Source organism: Lipophrys pholis (genome assembly GCF_963383615.2).
Source record: "Lipophrys pholis genome assembly, chromosome: 7".
NCBI lineage: Eukaryota > Metazoa > Chordata > Actinopteri > Blenniiformes > Blenniidae > Lipophrys > Lipophrys pholis.
Genome location: NC_137638.1, coordinates 1,813,407 through 1,830,815, shown reverse-complemented (window position 1 = coordinate 1,830,815; position 17,409 = coordinate 1,813,407). Strand labels below are relative to the sequence as shown.

At 46.6% G+C, this 17,409-nt stretch overlaps 1 protein-coding gene across 1 annotated transcript; it reads right to left on the bottom strand.

The window, feature by feature from the left end:
• Positions 1 to 1,528: 1,528 nt before the first annotated feature.
• On the bottom strand, positions 1,529 to 13,324 carry ascc2 (activating signal cointegrator 1 complex subunit 2). The gene is made up of 20 exons (XM_080468229.1): positions 13,212 to 13,324; positions 12,207 to 12,313; positions 11,962 to 12,120; positions 10,339 to 10,512; positions 10,006 to 10,135; positions 9,853 to 9,920; positions 8,724 to 8,837; positions 8,023 to 8,135; positions 7,217 to 7,291; positions 7,034 to 7,138; positions 6,864 to 6,932; positions 5,883 to 5,957; positions 5,375 to 5,582; positions 5,103 to 5,299; positions 3,576 to 3,695; positions 3,279 to 3,503; positions 2,909 to 2,996; positions 2,611 to 2,702; positions 2,169 to 2,343; positions 1,529 to 2,065 (listed from the first exon to the last, which is right to left on the bottom strand). Exons 2-19 carry the CDS (start codon positions 12,288 to 12,290, stop codon positions 2,172 to 2,174), a joined length of 2,268 nt encoding a protein of 755 aa, XP_080324355.1. The 5' UTR covers positions 12,291 to 12,313; positions 13,212 to 13,324; the 3' UTR covers positions 1,529 to 2,065; positions 2,169 to 2,171.
• Positions 13,325 to 17,409: the final 4,085 nt, after the last annotated feature.

The window sequence follows — 17,409 nt, the reverse complement described above, 5'->3', positions numbered from 1 at the left end:
CATCTTCAAAAAATCTGAATTCTGAGTTTCAAGCGAGAACTCTCCAACTGAAAGAGCCGCACTCTGCCGTTACGTTCAGTAAAAAGATCAAAGAGCCGCACTCCGCCGTTACGGTCAGTAAAAAGATCAAAGAGCCACACTCCGCGGTTACGGTCAGTAAAAAGATCAGAGAGCCGCAGGTTGGCCAAAACGGCTGTAGAGTCTGATGTCACGTGACGTCTGCAACGAAACAATGAAGAGGAAAATCCATTCGTACCTGTTGTCCTGCTGGACCGATGTGCAGCGTGTTACTGAATTCAAATCACATCCCAGTTAAAATAAGAAACGATCTGAGCACGTCTGGTATAGAAGCTCTTTGGCTTCAAGTGCGTCTTCCACAGTGTAAAGCCATTTTGATATGCTGTTGTTACAAACCACCAAGTGCTAATAAAGTTATGTACAATGATCCAGAAGGCCACTGATGGGAAGGAGGAAATGTTTATACTTGCTGCCACATTTCTTTTCAGAACCTGACTTTATCAATGATGTGGACGATGTACAGTGGGACTCGGTGGTGCAGAGCACACAGGCTGAACTTACTTTGAATCATTTCTGTAAACTATTTTCAGCAGTGTGTGATGAACATTCCCCAGTCAGGACGCGCTCTGTGATCTATGAGGCTGATCACCGGTTGATGGTGATCTGAGGCAAGTTATGGAAGAAAGGGACCAACTGAAATAAACTGTTATATACTATATTATTATATATACTGTAACTCTGCTGACTGGCAAGCTTATCGGTCGTTGACGAGCAAAGCACCAAGAATAAATAGGCAAAAGAAAAACATTACTTCCAAAATAAGTAAAAATAGCAAACAAATATGGAAAACAAGTAATGTGCAGCCTTTGCTCTAGTTGATCATAAACGATCAGCGTATGGCTTTAAAAGCTCAGCTATATGTGTCTTAAGTCATTATTTGGCTGACGGGAAACTAAAGTTAATTCAATGCATCATAAGCTGTCGTGGATGAAAGTGGAGGACAGAGGAGTTCTGAGTCATTCTGTGTCGTCTGCATCAAACCTGGACCACAGACCCTTCAGCCTTTTCACTAAACTACAACCCTCCTGTAGCAGACATGGCTTCATCACACCACAAGCCTCGGATACGTTTTATTTGCCTTTACCAAGAACTAATGCTCTTAAAAATACTTTTATACATCGAGCCATCTCACACTGGAACATGCTGCCTCCTGAAATCAGCTCAATGAGCTCATGTGGTTTTCAAAACTATCTGTGATCAATGGAGGAATAAAGTTGAATTAGGGGAGCCCTGCTTGTTTGTTTTGTTGTCGTTACTGTATGAGCTTTGTTGAAGTACTAATTGTTGTTGAAGGTTTTTTATTTTAATCGTGGAAATGTTTTTTTGTCTGTGGATGGACCCCGGGAAGAATAGTCTCTGCATTGGCAGACTATTGGGGATCCTTAAAATAAAATAAAATAAATAACGAGCTCCAAATGACTCTACAGTCAGAGACGACTCGAACACGATGGGAGTTAAAAACATAGTTTTTATGTCGTTTCTTTTGTTTACATCGTCGCTTTCAAAACTTTTGTTGTTACGAAACGCTCCGATGAGACCTGATCTCTTCATAGAAAACAATCAGTGTGCATGTTGGGGGGTGGCGGTGCGTCTGAGCTTCAGGGGACGATCAGGACGCCGTGACATCATGACGATCAGGACGCCGTGACGTCATGATGATCAGGACGATGGTGGCGATCAGGACAATCAGGACATCATGACGACCGAATGTGTGAGCAGATTTCGTCATGGAGACGTGTTTTGTTTCTGGCGGCCGGACCGCGTGCTTTAGAGCGGTAAGACGCCAGCAGAGCAGAGCAGAGCGCCGCCGCCGCCGCCGTCACCAGTTGTTCTTCAGCTCCACGTCGCTCCCGGTTACCAATGACGACGTCAGTCTGGAGTTTAATCTTTGAAAAAATAAAAACTCTTTTTCTCTCCGCAGTCACGCGCTGAACTTTGGTTGTTGACGAGCTGTTGAAGGAAATCTCTCGATCCAAACCGTCCAACCCTAAAACAAGAAGTCTAAACTCTGTAAACTAACTCCACCTTCCGGCAAGCAGCTGAAAACCTCCGTCATGGCGGAGGAGAGTTCTTCTTCCTGCATGGCTCACCGGTCAGGAGGGGATCATGCCTTTGTTCCTCTTGCTGTCCGCCATGCCGCGCCGGTTGTGGTTCCCCACGCGGCTCTTGTTGGCCTCCTTCTTGCGCCGGTCCAGGAACGTCTCCGTCGTCTGGCCCTGGCCTTTGGGTCGGCCCGCCACGTTGGACTGGCGCTCCGGCCGGAAGCTGAGGGGAGAAACCGGCGCCGTGAGGTGAGCAGAGGGAATGTTTTCTCAACTGCTTTTCTAATCAAACTGGTCACCGGGCTTCAGCTCCCTCCCTCCCTCTCTCACCCCTTCCTCTGCTGCATGGCAGCTCTCCGGGCTTCAGCTCTCTCCCTCCGTCCCTCCCTCGCCCCTCTCCCCCTCCCTCCCTCTGCTGCATGGCAGCTCTCCTGGCTTCAGCTCCCTCCCTCCCTCCCTCCCTCCCTCCCTCCCTCCCTCCCTCTCTCACCCCTTCCTCTGCTGCATGGCAGCTCTCCGGGCTTCAGCTCTCTCCCTCAGCATAGCCGGGTCCTGGACAAACTGGTCTCTGTTAACGTTGCTCTGAAAAAACAAAACAAAAAAAACAACAAATGATCATTTTGTGTTTGACGATTAGTCCAGAAGGATTAAAAACTCGATGGTAGAAGAGGATTTGTGTTTTCAGGTCATGTCTGCCGAGTCCCTCTGGTCTTTAATAAATCCTCCAGACCAACGCCGTCACACACGGCAGCTAAAGTTCTTCAATATGAATGGACTCCCTTCAGTACCTGTATGGGTTCTTCCTCCTCTTCATCATCGTCCTCCTCCACCTCTGCTCTGTTTCCTTTCCTCAGCACCTGAGGGATGGTGAAAGGTCTGCGGGGAGAGTTCAGAACGTTACTCGTCGTGTCCCGAGGGCGTGGCCGTTGTTCTGTGTCAGCACTTTTAGAACCTCTGTGCTGCTTTTGGTGGGTTTCAAAACAATTCAGCCTCTAGGAGGCGCTCTCTGACTCCATTGTTAGTCAGACTACAAGAATAACGTAATACAATTATCTTAAACTTTTTCAAATCGCTCTGTCTGATTTCCTGTGTTTTCTGTCTCCCTGAGGTTTTTATTAGGAACTTCCCCTGATGGCGGCGGCGGCGGCGGCGGCGTACCTTCGATTGAGCAGAGAGTCTCCGTCCAGGTCGTTGGCTCCCACTTGGTTCATGTCGTAGGTGTCGTCGTACTCGTCTTCGTAGTCGTCCGAGCCGTACGCGTCGGCGGACTCGCCGGGCTGGATGACGACCTCGTCCACCACCGTCTGGTAGGCCTGGTACCGAGCCCTCTGCTCCTCCACGTGCTGCTTGTCGTTCAGCATCTCTCGGGCGTCCTCGCCTTTCCTGTGGGAGTCCGACACGCCAACATGAAGCCTCCGCCGGACGGCCGGTTCATTCTAAACATGCTGCGTTTACCTCCTGCCCTTCCAGATGCGGGACATGTCCACCTGGTCCCGGCGGAAGACGTCGAACTCGTCGTCGTCGAACACGTTGGACCTGCTGTCCAGAACTGAAGGAAGTTCCTCCTTCACCGGCCTGTGAACGGAAATCCAGGAAAAGTGTGAAAACTCTTGAAAAAGATCTAATTACAAAACTCTGCGACTGCAAAAAAAAAAGCAAAACTGGAGTCCCGGTTCCACGACGGTGAAGTGAAAACAACGTTTTTGCATTTTCGTTTCAGAAAAGTTTCATGTTCTTCTTCTTCTGTGTTTAACGGCAGTTTCCTTCCATAAAGTTGCACCACCGCCACCTGCTGGTTCTGTCTATCTACATCGTTTCTCACCGCTCTCGACGTCCCTGATGACGAGGGACACTTTTTGCTGTTGCATTGTGTTTGTTGGCCCTTTTGTCTGGCAAACGTTTGTAAAGGTTCTACGACTGGGAGACGTCCTGGGTGCGTCTGAATAGTCCCTCCTATCTCCTTTACCTTAACCCCGTGGGTGACCTCACTGGGTTAAGGAAAGGTGAATAAAGAACCAATCACAGTGACAATAGGCTGCACTGGACTTTACTGTGTTGGTTCTACAACATCAAGAACATCCCTAGTTGGGATCTGGGTTCTAGATGATTTCAAGTTGTTCTAGGCAGATTATTGCTTTGGTAACTTACATGATCTGCTCCTTTTTCAGTCATCCTGAGTTTAGTCCCTTTAAATGTTGTCGCATCAGTGGTTCCTAGGCTAAAGGAGGTTCTAAAGGAAGCATCAGTGGTTCCTAGGCTAAAGGAGGTTCTAAAGGAAGCATCAGTGGTTCCCAGGCTAAAGGAGGTTCTAAAAGAAGCATCAGTGGTTCCTAGGCTAAAGGAGGTTCTAAAGGAAGCATCAGTGGTTCCTAGGCTAAAGGAGGTTCTAAAGGAAGCATCAGTGGTTCCTAGGCTAAAGGAGGTTCTAAAGGAAGCATCAGTGGTTCCTAGGCTAAAGGAGGTTCTAAAGGAAGCATCAGTGGTTCCTAGGCTAAAGGAGGTTCTAAAGGAAGCATCAGTGGTTCCTAGGCTAAAGGAGGTTCTAAAGGAAGCATCAGTGGTTCCTAGGCTAAAGGAGGTTCTAAAGGAAGCATCAGTGGTTCCTAGGCTAAAGGAGGTTCTAAAGGAAGCATCAGTGGTTCCTAAGCTAAAGGAGTTTCTAAAGGAAGCATCAGTGGTTCCTAGGCTAAAGGAGGTTCTAAAGGAAGCATCAGTGGTTCCTAGGCTAAAGGAGGTTCTAAAGGAAGCATTGAGCCTCCTGTCCTGAGTTTAGTGAGAATTCCAACGCTCCTTATCATGGCTGCCACTTAAACACTTCCGGGGTGAAGGAGAAGTGGATAGGAAAGGAGATAGGAGGGACTGTTAGGAGACAGGAGGACACAGGAGGACTGCACCCCCAGTATTCTGTCGGAGACTGAATGGCAGTAGCAGTGTGTGTGTGTGTGTGTGTGTGTGTGTGTGTGTGTGTGTGTGTGTGGTCACCTGGGCATGGCCCGGTCCAGTGTGTCCAGCCCGGGCGCCAGGCGGTCCTCCAGGATGTTGTTGATGACCAGCTCAGAGTTGTAGTTGTACTCATGCAGGCAGGCCAGCAGGAAGCCTTCCCCCAGGTCAGGCAGCAGGTCTCTGATGCAGGACAGGAGGGACTCCAGCTCCGCCCCGCTCACCGAGCACGCCGCCCCCTGAAAGCACCACCGTCAGTATTTAACCCCCCCAACAGACGTGTCGCCAGTTCAAGCGTCACTCATTCAGCTCACATTGTTTCCCTTCTGTGGAACATCCAGCATGGCCTCGGCTCCCCCCGGACTCCCTCCTGAAGCCAGCTCGGGCCTGGCGCCGCCCTCCGCGCCGCCTGAAAGGAACCAGGGAGTTTGCTCTGCTATCCGGCTCTCTGGCCGCCGCCGCCCTGAGCCGTCCCAGGCACTTTCCACCCCCTGCAGTAAGTAGGAGGTCCTGGTCTCGTCTCTAAGGGAACCGATCAGGAAAAGTAAAGCCGCAGACACCCGAGGCCAACAAGTCCAGTCTGGTTTGAGCTGAATCACCAGATCTGAATGACTTTGGGATTGATTAACATAAAAATACAAGATATATATTACAATTGATGAGCAACAGATGATTGATCTACTAACCCTAAAGGATTCCCCCAGGGATCAATAAAGTACTTGTGATTCTGATTAACTGCTCGTGGTGACATAATGGAGTAAAAGGATTTATTTGACCTTTGCTTCTCTACTTTTACTGCTCCAGATAAGAACTAAAGGATACATGACGGGGAGGGCCTGCTGCAGGAGGCCGATGTCCTCTGCGATGGGGAACTGCTCGTCATAGTCACACAAGAACCTGAAAAGAAGAAAAACGGAGTCAGAAAATCAGGTGTAGTTTGACACCAGGCTCCTCCTGTTTTCAGGGACTGTGTCTATAGAAAACGAGTATTTGTGGAAATCTGAGCTTCGGTTCTTGAGAAACAAACAATGTCTCTTCTATTCTTCCACAACGTGAACAAATTCTATCAGCTGAAAGTTCTTGGGTCTCTGAGGCTTCAGGCCTCCTGAAGCTGAAGCTGAGTCAGCAAATCTGTTTCAAAATCCACATTTACAATGAATGTCTTTGTTCAACTGTTTCTGATTTAAAGTTACAAACCTACAGTGACGAGATATTAAATATAATAAGAGCATAAATTAACGATTTAACAGCAACATTTGAGCTGTATAGCTTCAGTTCCAAATCCTGATTTTTTAAAAATGTTTTATATTCCAACATCAGTCTGATCCAACAAGCCGTGTGCAGGACGTCTGACTGGGCATTCTGATTGGTCCAAACCGGTCACCCTCAGCCAATCGCTGATCAGTTTACTAATTATTAGTATAGGACACGATTCGTTTCCTGTCGATAGCGACACTAATCCAACCGTATCCCTGATGGAAGCGATAAAATTCAGATACGTCAGTTTCTTCAACAGACTTGAGACGTTTGACAAAAATCACCAATTTGAATATCAAATAGGATTTAAACGGCCGTCCTGAACCCGACCCCAATGTCCCTGTTAATGTTAATGTTAATAGCAGATTGTTTTCTGAACGCTTGCGTGTGTTTCTGTTATAAAAAAACAACAACAGCGCCAACGTGTGGCACCGACATGCTACACCTACATCATTTCTGGAGAGCTGCCGCGTAAACGCAAAAAATGTGGCGCAACGTTCGATAGGAAAAACTGTGAACTTCCAGTGAACCCAATTTAAATCTCACCTTTTCTCAGGTAGAAAAGAGGTGAAATACTGGAGGAGCTCCTCTGCGAAGGTCTGAGTGTTTTCTCTCCTGCGGGGGGACAAAGCAGACGGATGAAGTGGCGAGGCGACGAGCTGCTGGCGGCGGCGACGGCGAGCAGCCGGCGGCGGCGGCGGCCGGAAGCGTCTCACCCCTCCAGGATGGGCTGCAGGCAGGCGTGGTGCAGCAGCAGGTGAGACGTCTCCACCATCTTTCGGCAGGAGTGGGACAGTCTCTTCCACAAGTCCTGCTGCAGACTGGAGGAGAGTTCGGAGCTCTGCTCGTTATCGGGAGATTCAGCCAAACCACACGTCTCAATCACCAGCTTGTTTCACCTCTTGTCGTCAAAGTTCCTCTTTCCAACAGCCTTCTCCAGGTCAGGCACCGCGGTCTCATAAAACGAGGTCAGTCTGCGGGAGACAGGTCGTGTGTTTAGGAAGAGGACTATCAGTGTTTTTACTTATTTTTTAACACGGAGATGTTTCCAGACTTTGTGGCAAACACACAGTTAAACCACCACAGTGCTGCTCACCATCACCATCACCGACACCAGTTTTTATATAATCTGTACGATGTCTTCAGACATAAAAGGGAATGTACCAAATGTATATCGATAGTTTATTTAACCTACATATTTTAAATAAGAAAACAAAAAAAAAACTTCATTCATGGCGCCCCTCTTTGGTATTCATCCGTTTGTCTTCCTTCGTTCAAGCTCTCTCTCTTTTTTTTTGCAGCTTTCAGCTCAAAACCAAAGATTTTCAATCAGATTGAGATTAGAACTCTTTGCTGATCATTTTAAAACGGTCCAATTCAATAATCGTGAGCAGGACTGTAACTCGATGCATTCTGAGAGCTTTCAGTGTGGCCGCCATCTTGGATGAGGACTCGTCGCACCTCCAGTGCATTCGCTTCCACACAAGTAAAATAATCATAACTGATGTTATCGTAGCTCAAACCTTTAAAATGTGACCTTTCATACAATTCTAACAACACAAGCCTGAATGTTCAAATTCAAACTCTGAATCACATCTTTTTTAGATTATTTAGTATTTAGACAAGATTTTTTTTAGGCCGACGACAAACCAGTGATGAGGACCAACAATCAGAGGAGCTGTGGTAATGAGGGACGCGATCGTACCTGCTCAGGAAGCCGTGGGACTGGAAGCTGCTGCAGGCTACAGGGAAGATGTCCAGGAAGGCATGGATGGTGGTGGTGGAGTCACACAGGTACAAAATAATATCTACAAACTCCTACGACACAGAAACACAACAAGCACCGGCCTGCAGTTACCAGTACCAAACCACAACGCTGAATGTTTCACATTGTTCTCAACAGCTTGGTCTTCTCCTTCAACCCTCAAAAAACTAAAGAAAAACACGAATGTACCTCCATACAGTCCCTGATACTGGATAATAAACTGAGTGCTGATAATCCAAAGTTCTGAAAATGATGTCCGTTTACACGGAAACACTGAAAACGATGTAGTTTTCACGTTGGGCCATGAGAGGGTGCTATTGTTTGTTTTAGTAATAAAACCACACGGCAGACAATGGGAGCCGTTTCCAAAAACTTGTGTTGTCGTGTGACTCCGGCCAGATAATTAACCAATTTAAGTATTTTAAAATACTCTTATCTAAAATATCTTGTTAGTTATCTGGCATAGATCAATACACCAAATGTGTGAGTATTCAACCTCAGTCTGCACCTAATGGAAGTGTTTGGTTTAATTTCTAAGCTCCGCCTCCATCATGAAGTTTTTTCGTCTCCCTGAGGTGTGACGTTAAACGATCAGACAGACGATTGGCTGCTGGTTGAGGGGATTGAAGCTGCAGACTGACCTGCTGACTCATGGTCATGGCAGTGGGTTGTTTGTGTGCGTTCAGCTTCAGAGGCTCCATGGCAGCAGCTCCTTCACACTGAAGACCACACTTCTCCAGGATCGAGTCGAAAACCTGAGAAACAAAATAAAACACTCACATTCTAGTGGACAGACCACCAAGGTGGATTGTTATTACGGTGACTGTCAAAATAAAACCACCAAGTTAGATTGTTATTACGGTGACTGTCAAAATAAAACTACCAAGTTGGATTGTTATTATGGCAACTGTCAAAATAAAACCACCAAGTTGGATTGTTATTACAGTGACTGTCAAAATAAAACTACCAAGTTGGATTGCTATAACGGTGACTGTCAAAATAAAACTACCAAGTTGGATTGTTATTACAGTGACTGTCAAAATAAAACTACCAAGTTGGATTGCTATAACGGTGACTGTCAAAATAAAACTACCAAGTTGGATTGTTTTTACGGGGACTGTCAAAATAAAACCACCAAGTTGGATTGTTATTATGGTGACTGTCAAAATAAAACCACCAAGTTGGATTGTTATTACAGTGAATGTCAAAATAAAACTACCAAGTTGGATTGTTATTACGGTGACTGTCAAAATAAAACCACCAAGTTGGACTGTTATTACGGTGACTGTCAAAATAAAACCACCAAGTTGGACTGTTATTACGGTGACTGTCAAAATAAAACCACCAAGTTGGACTGTTATTACGGTGACTGTCAAAATAAAACCACCAAGTTGGACTGTTATTACGGTGACTGTCAAAATAAAACCACCAAGTTGGATTGTTATTACAGTGACTGTCAAAATAAAACTACCAAGTCCAAGGAGAATATGGACTGGGAGTCATGACACCACGGAGGAAACTTTGTTCTGATGGGCTCTACTGAGCATGTGCAGAACGACGAGTTACTGCAGCCGCGGTGACCAGGACCAGGACCATGAGCAGTGCGCCCGCCGTCTCCCCAGGACTGAGTGTTTCCAGAAAGTGTCATTTTCACCCGTTATGGATTCGAGTGTTTTCTAAAACCCTAACCCTTGAAACGGTGAAAGGGGCCCTGAGGGAACTAAAACGCGACGTGAGCAAAGAAAGGCTGAAAGGAATGTCGGTACTCACGTGCAGCACGGTGGGCACGGTCTCCTCCAGGTCGCTGTAGTAGGACGGCTGCTGGGCGAAGACGTTCTCTGGAAGGACATCAAGCGTCAGAGGCTGGAAACACAAACTCTCAATCCAGTGCGACCGACAAGGGAGCGTTGCCAAAGTGCTCACCGATCATCTTGTGCAGCAGCTGGCCGTTGCCCTTCCCAAACAGCACGCACAGGTCCAGGATTTTGGGAATGTCAAACAGGAAGTTCTCGTAGATGATTTCTCCAAACACAGCCGGGGTCATGAAGTTCTCCTGGAAGACGTCGGGAAACGTTTTAGCACCTTTGTTTTATGATCGCAAACTGATGATCGTTGCATATTGTGAAAGACTGAACAGCATTTATTGTTGCACTAAAATGTTAGAGGAAAATGCTTCAGAAATGAAATGTGTGTGTGTGTGTGTGTGTGTGAACCCGATAGGACTCGGTAGAGACCCTCTTTAAGAGCAGATCCCACCTTGGATTCTTTATGCGTGGCCATCCTGAGGAAGGTCAGGAACACCGCCCTGTGAACGGACCGCTGCGTGTCTGCCACGGCCGGGGAGGAGGACACGGCGGCCAGGTCCAGGCCGCGGGGGGCGTGATGCAGGTACGAGTCCAGGCACCTCTGCAGCGACTCGTCAAACACCACCTGGAGGCGAAGGAGGGAAAAGACTGAAGGCCATGCACTACTGCACCGTCCTAACAGTCCCTCCTGTCTCCTAACAGTCCCTCCTGTCTCCTAACAGTCCCTCCTGTGTCCTAACAGTCCCTCCTGTCTCCTAACAGTCCCTCCTGTCTCCTAACAGTCCCTCCTGTCTCCTAACAGTCCCTCCTGTGTCCTAACAGTCCCTCCTGTCTCCTAACAGTCCCTCCTGTCTCCTAACAGTCCCTCCTGTGTCCTAACAGTCCCCCCTGTCTCCTTTCCTATCCACTTCTCCTTCACCCCGGAAGTGTTTAAGTGGCGGCCATGATAAGAAGCGTTGGAATTCTCACTAAGCTCAGGAGAGGAGGTTCAATGCTTCTTTTAGAACCTCCTTTAGCCTGGGAACCTCTGATGCTTCCTTTAGAACCTCCTTTAGCCTGGGAACCTCTGAAGCTTCCTTTAGAACCTCCTTTAGCCTGGGAACCTCTGATGCTTCCTTTAGAACCTCCTTTAGCCTGGGAACCACTGATGCTTCCTTTAGAACCTCCTTTAGCCTAGGAACCACTGATGCTTCCTTTAGAAACTCCTTCAGCCTAGGAGCCTCTGATGCTTCCTTTAGAACCTTCTTTAGCCTGAGAACCACTGATGCTTCCTTTAGAACCTCCTTTAGCCTAGGAACCACTGATGCTTCCTTTAGAACCTCCTTTAGCCTAGGAACCACTGATGCTTCCTTTAGAACCTCCTTTAGCCTAGGAACCACAGATGCTTCCTTTAGAACCTTCTTTAGCCTAGGAACCACTGATGCTTCCTTTAGAACCTTCTTTAGCCTGAGAACCACTGATGCTTCCTTTAGAACCTCCTTTAGCCTAGGAACCACTGATGGTTCCTTTACCAAAGGAGACCAGCTCATGTTCCCCCACAATTCCTTGCGGCGACAACATTTAAAGGAACCCGCTCATCGCAGCGTTCAGGGAAACTCAGGATGACTGAAAAAGGAGCAGATCATGTAAGTTACCGAAGCAATAATCTGCCTAGAACAACTTGAAATCATCTAGAACCCAGATCCCAACTAGGAATGTTCTGGATGTTGTAGAACCAACACAGTAAAGTCCAGTTTTAGTGCAGCCTGTTCTCACTCTGATTGGTTCTTTATTCTCCTGCAGCCGTTTCCCTTTAGTTCCTCTGTTACTTTGATTTACATTCAAACCTTCAGATATTTGACATTAGATCAGAGGTTAGAACCTCAGGGGAACGTGACAGTTTCAAGTAAAAACACAAGACTTCCGTAGCGTTCTGTCCGTTTACACGACATCGGTTCTCTGACCCAACAAAGGTTTTTATGGTTTTCACCAGAAAATGTTGCAATGAAAAAGGGGATCTGCATGTCGCCCATGTTGGAGATAAATAACCTCCGTTGGTGGCACGTGAGACAAAGATGCTGCCGCGTTCCCGTACCTGACACCAGAACTTGTCATGAGGCAGCGCGAGCAGCCACTCCAGGTCCTCCGTGATGAATTTGGCGTGCTCCAGGAACTCCTCCACCTCAGCGGGGGCAGCGTCCTCCGGCGGGGGCTTGTAAGGCACGAAACAGCGCTGCTCCGCCCTGTCCGGGTGCTGATGGAGGAACCAACAGGCTTCACGGAGCTGCCGCGCCACAAACCGTGAAATGTTTGACGCCAGCGCGGCGTGGAAGGACTCACCAGCGCGGGCAGTGTGCGCTCCTTTCCCCGAGGCCCCGCCTCCGTCACCTGCTGCTCGTCCAGTGGCACTCGTGCACAGGCCATGGCGTCTCCGTCCCTTGTTTGCTCTTTACAAACACACCAACGACAACACAAAACGCAACACGACAGCGTTTCAAGTGAAAACCGTCACAAGTCAAGTGGATTTTCTGAGCAGTGGACGACTGGCTGTTGTTGTCAGGTTGTGGCCGTTTGCCTTCGCCAACGAGGCGACCAATGAAGTTGCGTGTATTTATTCATCGGTTTATACGTATGTATTTCACCAACTTTTCGCATAACATGATTGCGATTAATGTCGATATGCGTTTTAAACTCTGTTCTTCTGATGCTTTTCGTTCGACTTCTGGCTTTTGCAGTTGCGATGACCCTCCTGGGCCGCCGTAGCACTGGGTTCTGTTGAGTTTTGTTTGCACTATGGAGGGGGTCTGCCTGGAATGTCACAGTGATGATTCTGAAGGCAGCGACGCTGTTTTTATGGTTTTTCCGCTTCTAATAACTGTCAGACAGCAATGTGGGGTTTTAAATCTGCACTATGGAGGACTACGAGGACAGGAATTTGTTAAAAGTAAAAACTCTTACGACTGAAATCAAATCTGAACCTGAAGACATCCGATAGTAGAAATGAAACTATGACGGTGATCGATGACTGGATGTGGAAAACGTAACTTGTTAGCTGGTAGTTAGTGCAGCTCCCTGACGGTGTGCTGAATTAACCACGTTAGTTTAGTTTAGCCCTCCTGACACCGGTACCAAGTGTGTCAAGGTGTGGCCTGAAAATACTTGTAAACACAGATTATGTGACATTCAGTGACTCGTTGTTAAATTAAAACGCTGCTCACCAGAACAGCGGCTATGAATGGACGAGCTAACGAGCTAATGCTAAATAACAAACACACCGGGGCCCGGAGGCTCGGCTCCGCCGCACGGGAAGAACCGGTGGCGGGATAGAGAGCGGCTCGGGCTCACCTCCTGGTCCGGCGGTGTGTGGCTCCGTCAGGCCATCCCGTCACCGCCGTCACGACTCCACGGTTTCTGTTTCCCGAGCTGACTGGATCACCTGTGCCGACGCAGCCGGAAGTGACGCGCTGCAAAGCTGTGGGTGACACGACCGCGCATGCGCAGTAACGACAGCGTCGGAGGGAACAGTGCGCCCTGGTGGACGTCACCGCGCAGTGCCAGAAGGAAAGGAGGAGGGAAGAACAGTGATGGATGAAAGAAAACACTGAAAGGAAAGAAGGACCGAAAGTAAGAAAAGAACAGGAAGGAAGGATAGAACGCAAAGAGAGAAAGGAAGGAAGAACAGAAAGGAAGAAATAAACAAAGAAAGGAATGGAGGGAAGAACAGAGTGATGGAAGAACAGAAAAGAAGGAAGGACAGAAGGTAAGGAAAGAAGAAAAGGGAAGAAGGATAGAAAGGAAAGAAATAATGATGGGAAGGAAGAACAGAAAGGAAAAAACAAACAAAAAAGAAAGGAAGGACAGAAGATAAGGGAAGAAGAATGAGAAGGAGGGATAGAAAGGAAAAAGAATGGAGGGAGGGAAGGAAGGAAGAACAGAAAGTAAGAAACAAAGGAAGGAAAAAGGGAAGTACAGAGAGGAAGAGAACAGGAAGGAAGGAAAAAAGAAAGAGAATCAGAAAAACAAAAAATAATGAGGGAAATGATGAAAAAAGAATGAGAACAAGAAGAAAGTGAAATCACAGAAAAGGATCAGAGAAAGAAGGAACAGAAGACAATGAAAGTGAAAAAGAAAAAATCTACATAAAAAAACAAAACCATGAGGGAGAAAAGGTAAAATGACAGGATAGAAAAGGAAAGACTGTCAGAATGTCCAACTGGCAGAAGAAGAGAAGAAACTAGAAGAGAAACCGACACAGACCTGGTCTGAGTTCATGAGCTGGACCAGTAAAATACATCAGGACCTGTAGATTTAAACTTCCACTTCGTTGTGGTGCCGACGGTCCGTGACGAAAACGTCTATTTACATAAAATGACTCAAATCTCAACATAAATCCAAATGTAGCGACACCTTCTGGTGCAAAATAGTGAAAAGTGTAAATAAAAAGACTGACAGCTGTTGCATTCTGGGTGTTTTTAGAAACTCTCCGACATCATGGCTTTGAGGCCCGATAGCCACGAGGTCGCTGGTTTTCATGGTAGCATCAGTGATCGCTCAGCGCCGGTGTCGGTGTCGGGTCCACGTCTTAACAAATAACAAATAAGAGTCTTTTTATGAATCGTTCACAATTTGTTTGTTCAGACTGGAGCCTCTATTTGAAACCCTCGGTTTAGATGTACAAATCAACGACACTCACACACAAGTTTCTTGGAAAAAACATGTTTATAAAAACATTTTTTGATGAGACACACACACACACACACACACACAGAAGGCTAAAGAGGAATCCCATTAGTTATGCAGGAGAGGGAGAGAGCGAGAGAGAGAGAGAGAGAGAGCGAGAGAGCGAGAGAGAGAGAGAGAGAGAGCATCAGAAATCTCCAGAAAGTCCTCGATTGGCCCGTCGGTCGATCTTCGTCTCTTCACAGAACCTGAAATGTCGAAGTGGGTCGACGCGGTTCTCAATACAAACAACTTCTTAAAACCTTTTTTTTTCTTTCTTTGTTTGGAATAAAATCATTTGCCTACGAAACGACGTAAGAAAGAACAGAAACCCTTCGCTGACTGTTTGTAGCAGGGAGGTGAAGTAAAGCGTGGAACAGGAAGTTGTACACATTTGAAATGCAACAGGATGGATAGAAGAAAATAAAAGCACAAATGGTCCGATTACACAAAAATGTGAAAAATATATCAAAACTAATGAGAAAAGCGCAATCCTCTAAATATCTCATCATCTCTCCCATTTATTCCAAATACTAAGATAACAAAAAATAAAAAGACAAACCCTGTCCGACGTCATGGCTTGTGGTGTAAAGCTTAACGGAACTCGTTCTACTGGCTGCAAAGCAATAAAATAAATATCTTATGGCTTCGAGAGCAATAAATAATCCCACACGTCGATGGCTTGCTTTCTCCAGGAATAGCAGACGGAACAACCGGTTCCAGTTTGTATTTCCAGTAAACGATAATCTACACACACGTTTCACTGCACGTTAGAACAGATATGTTTACGCTTGTGACAGAGGAGGTCTGGACAGCTTCGCTCTACGAGTCAAAAAGAAATAAAGAAAACTAAACTAAACCGTCCGCTCGTTGTGCGTCTTGTTGAAAAGCAGCAAACCGTTGAACCTTACCTACAGTAACACGAGGGCCCGTTTCCACGGCAACGGTTACAGGTGAAAAAAAAACAAAACAAAGGTCAGTTCACACGGCGGCGCTGCTCAGAGCCACTGAAAACTAGTTCTGCACATGCTCAGTAGAGACCTTGAAAACAGTTTCCTCCGAGGTGTCACGACTCCCAGTCCGTATTCTCCTGGGACTTGGTGCTTTTATTTTGACAGTCACCGTAATAATCCAACTTGGTGGTCGGTCCACCAGAATGTCCGCGTTCTCCCATTGTTAATGTTTAGAGCTCATTGTTCTCTGCTGCGCGTGCGTGTGTGTGTGTGTGTGCTTTCATTACAAAAAACAACCAGCACCGCCACCTTGTGGCCCGATATACCAACTACATCATTATTACAACATCGCTGTGTTGACGATTCTGCATCCATGCAAGCGGAAAAAACATAATTAGACTAGAATGAATATTTCCGTAATTCCAAACACGCCCGTTTTCAAAAAGTTCCACCCTGGGAGGCGTTTTCAGTGGCTTCGAGCACCGTTGTTGATCCTTAGGCGAAAACTGCAACGCAATCAAAACCGTGACATTTGTGATAAACTTCACTCTTCGTTAGAAAAGTCTGGTACTAAAACTTCTTTTCAAATATTAAAAAAAAAAATACTTAAAAAAAAGCAGCTGGCGTGGTGGAGAGCAATCCCATAACCAACACAGATGAACCGAAGTGTCCAGACTTTAGTCCAACGTCCAGATTAGAACCTCATCTGTCCTCTACGGATAAATAAAGCAGGTTTAAGGTCATAGATGAGGAGGCAAAAGTGCAACTTTATACGATCCAGCTTATAGTACTCTGTTTAAAACTACGATTAAACTGTAGAGAATTCTGGAAAAAAAATAAACTATATATATACATATATATTTATATTTATATGTATAGTGTATGGGATGTGTGAAGACCACAGATTTGCACTTTTGAGTGCAAGAAAGGCGACGAGGACTCCACGCTACGTTAGTGACGGGCACCGGGGGGGGCAAACTAAAGCCAAACTCTGCCGCTTTGAGGGGATTTGCACTCGTGACGAAGAGGAGTCGGCACCGAGGAAGAGGACGACACGTAAGCCCTTCTACCATCTCCATAACCGTCCAGGTTTTGGTCTTCAAGCGTCGTCTCGCTCTCGTGTGGAATAAACAATCGGAACATTATAAAAATCAAGACAAAAACATCCGGGTGGACGTCGGGTCGCCGAGGACAGCGATTCCAGTACAGGTCCAGGAACGTGTCTTTTTGGTATGGAATGAGAGAACGGGGAAAAGGAGGAGAAAGACTGAGGGAAGAACCTGATGGTGCTTTTCAGAGGATCAGAGACGAACGGTCCTGCTCTCCGTTAGCAGCCCTCAGGTTACGTCAGGTGGAATAATGAAAAGACAGAAACAGGACAGAGCTTTGTGAGAGAGAGAGGACCTGGACAAACCGCACCACGTCTGGGAAAATGTTTTGTGGACAGACGAAACAAAAAAAAAAAAAAGAGCTTTTTGAAAAATCCACGATGACGCTAGCGAGGGAAGAAACGGCGGCGCCTGATGGGAGGAACCGTCATCGTCACTGGAGGTCGAGTCTCTCCATAGATATGCTTCATGTTTTATAGGACTAATGTCACCGAGACCAGAGCCGACGTATCGGTGACGCTGCCAGGAAAGACACAGTTTGTAAAAACTCCCAGAATGCAACAGCTCCAGGACATTTCGCACCAGAAGGTTTCAATAAAATCGACTTTATGTTGAGATTGTCGTCATTCTCTGTCGTTTTTGTGACATTGAAATCTTCATCACGTACGCTCTGCAACCACGAGAAACTTTAAAGTTTAAATTTAAAGGTTATTATGACACTTTTTAACCCTCAAGATGAAAACTGGGTTGCTGGTGGCCACG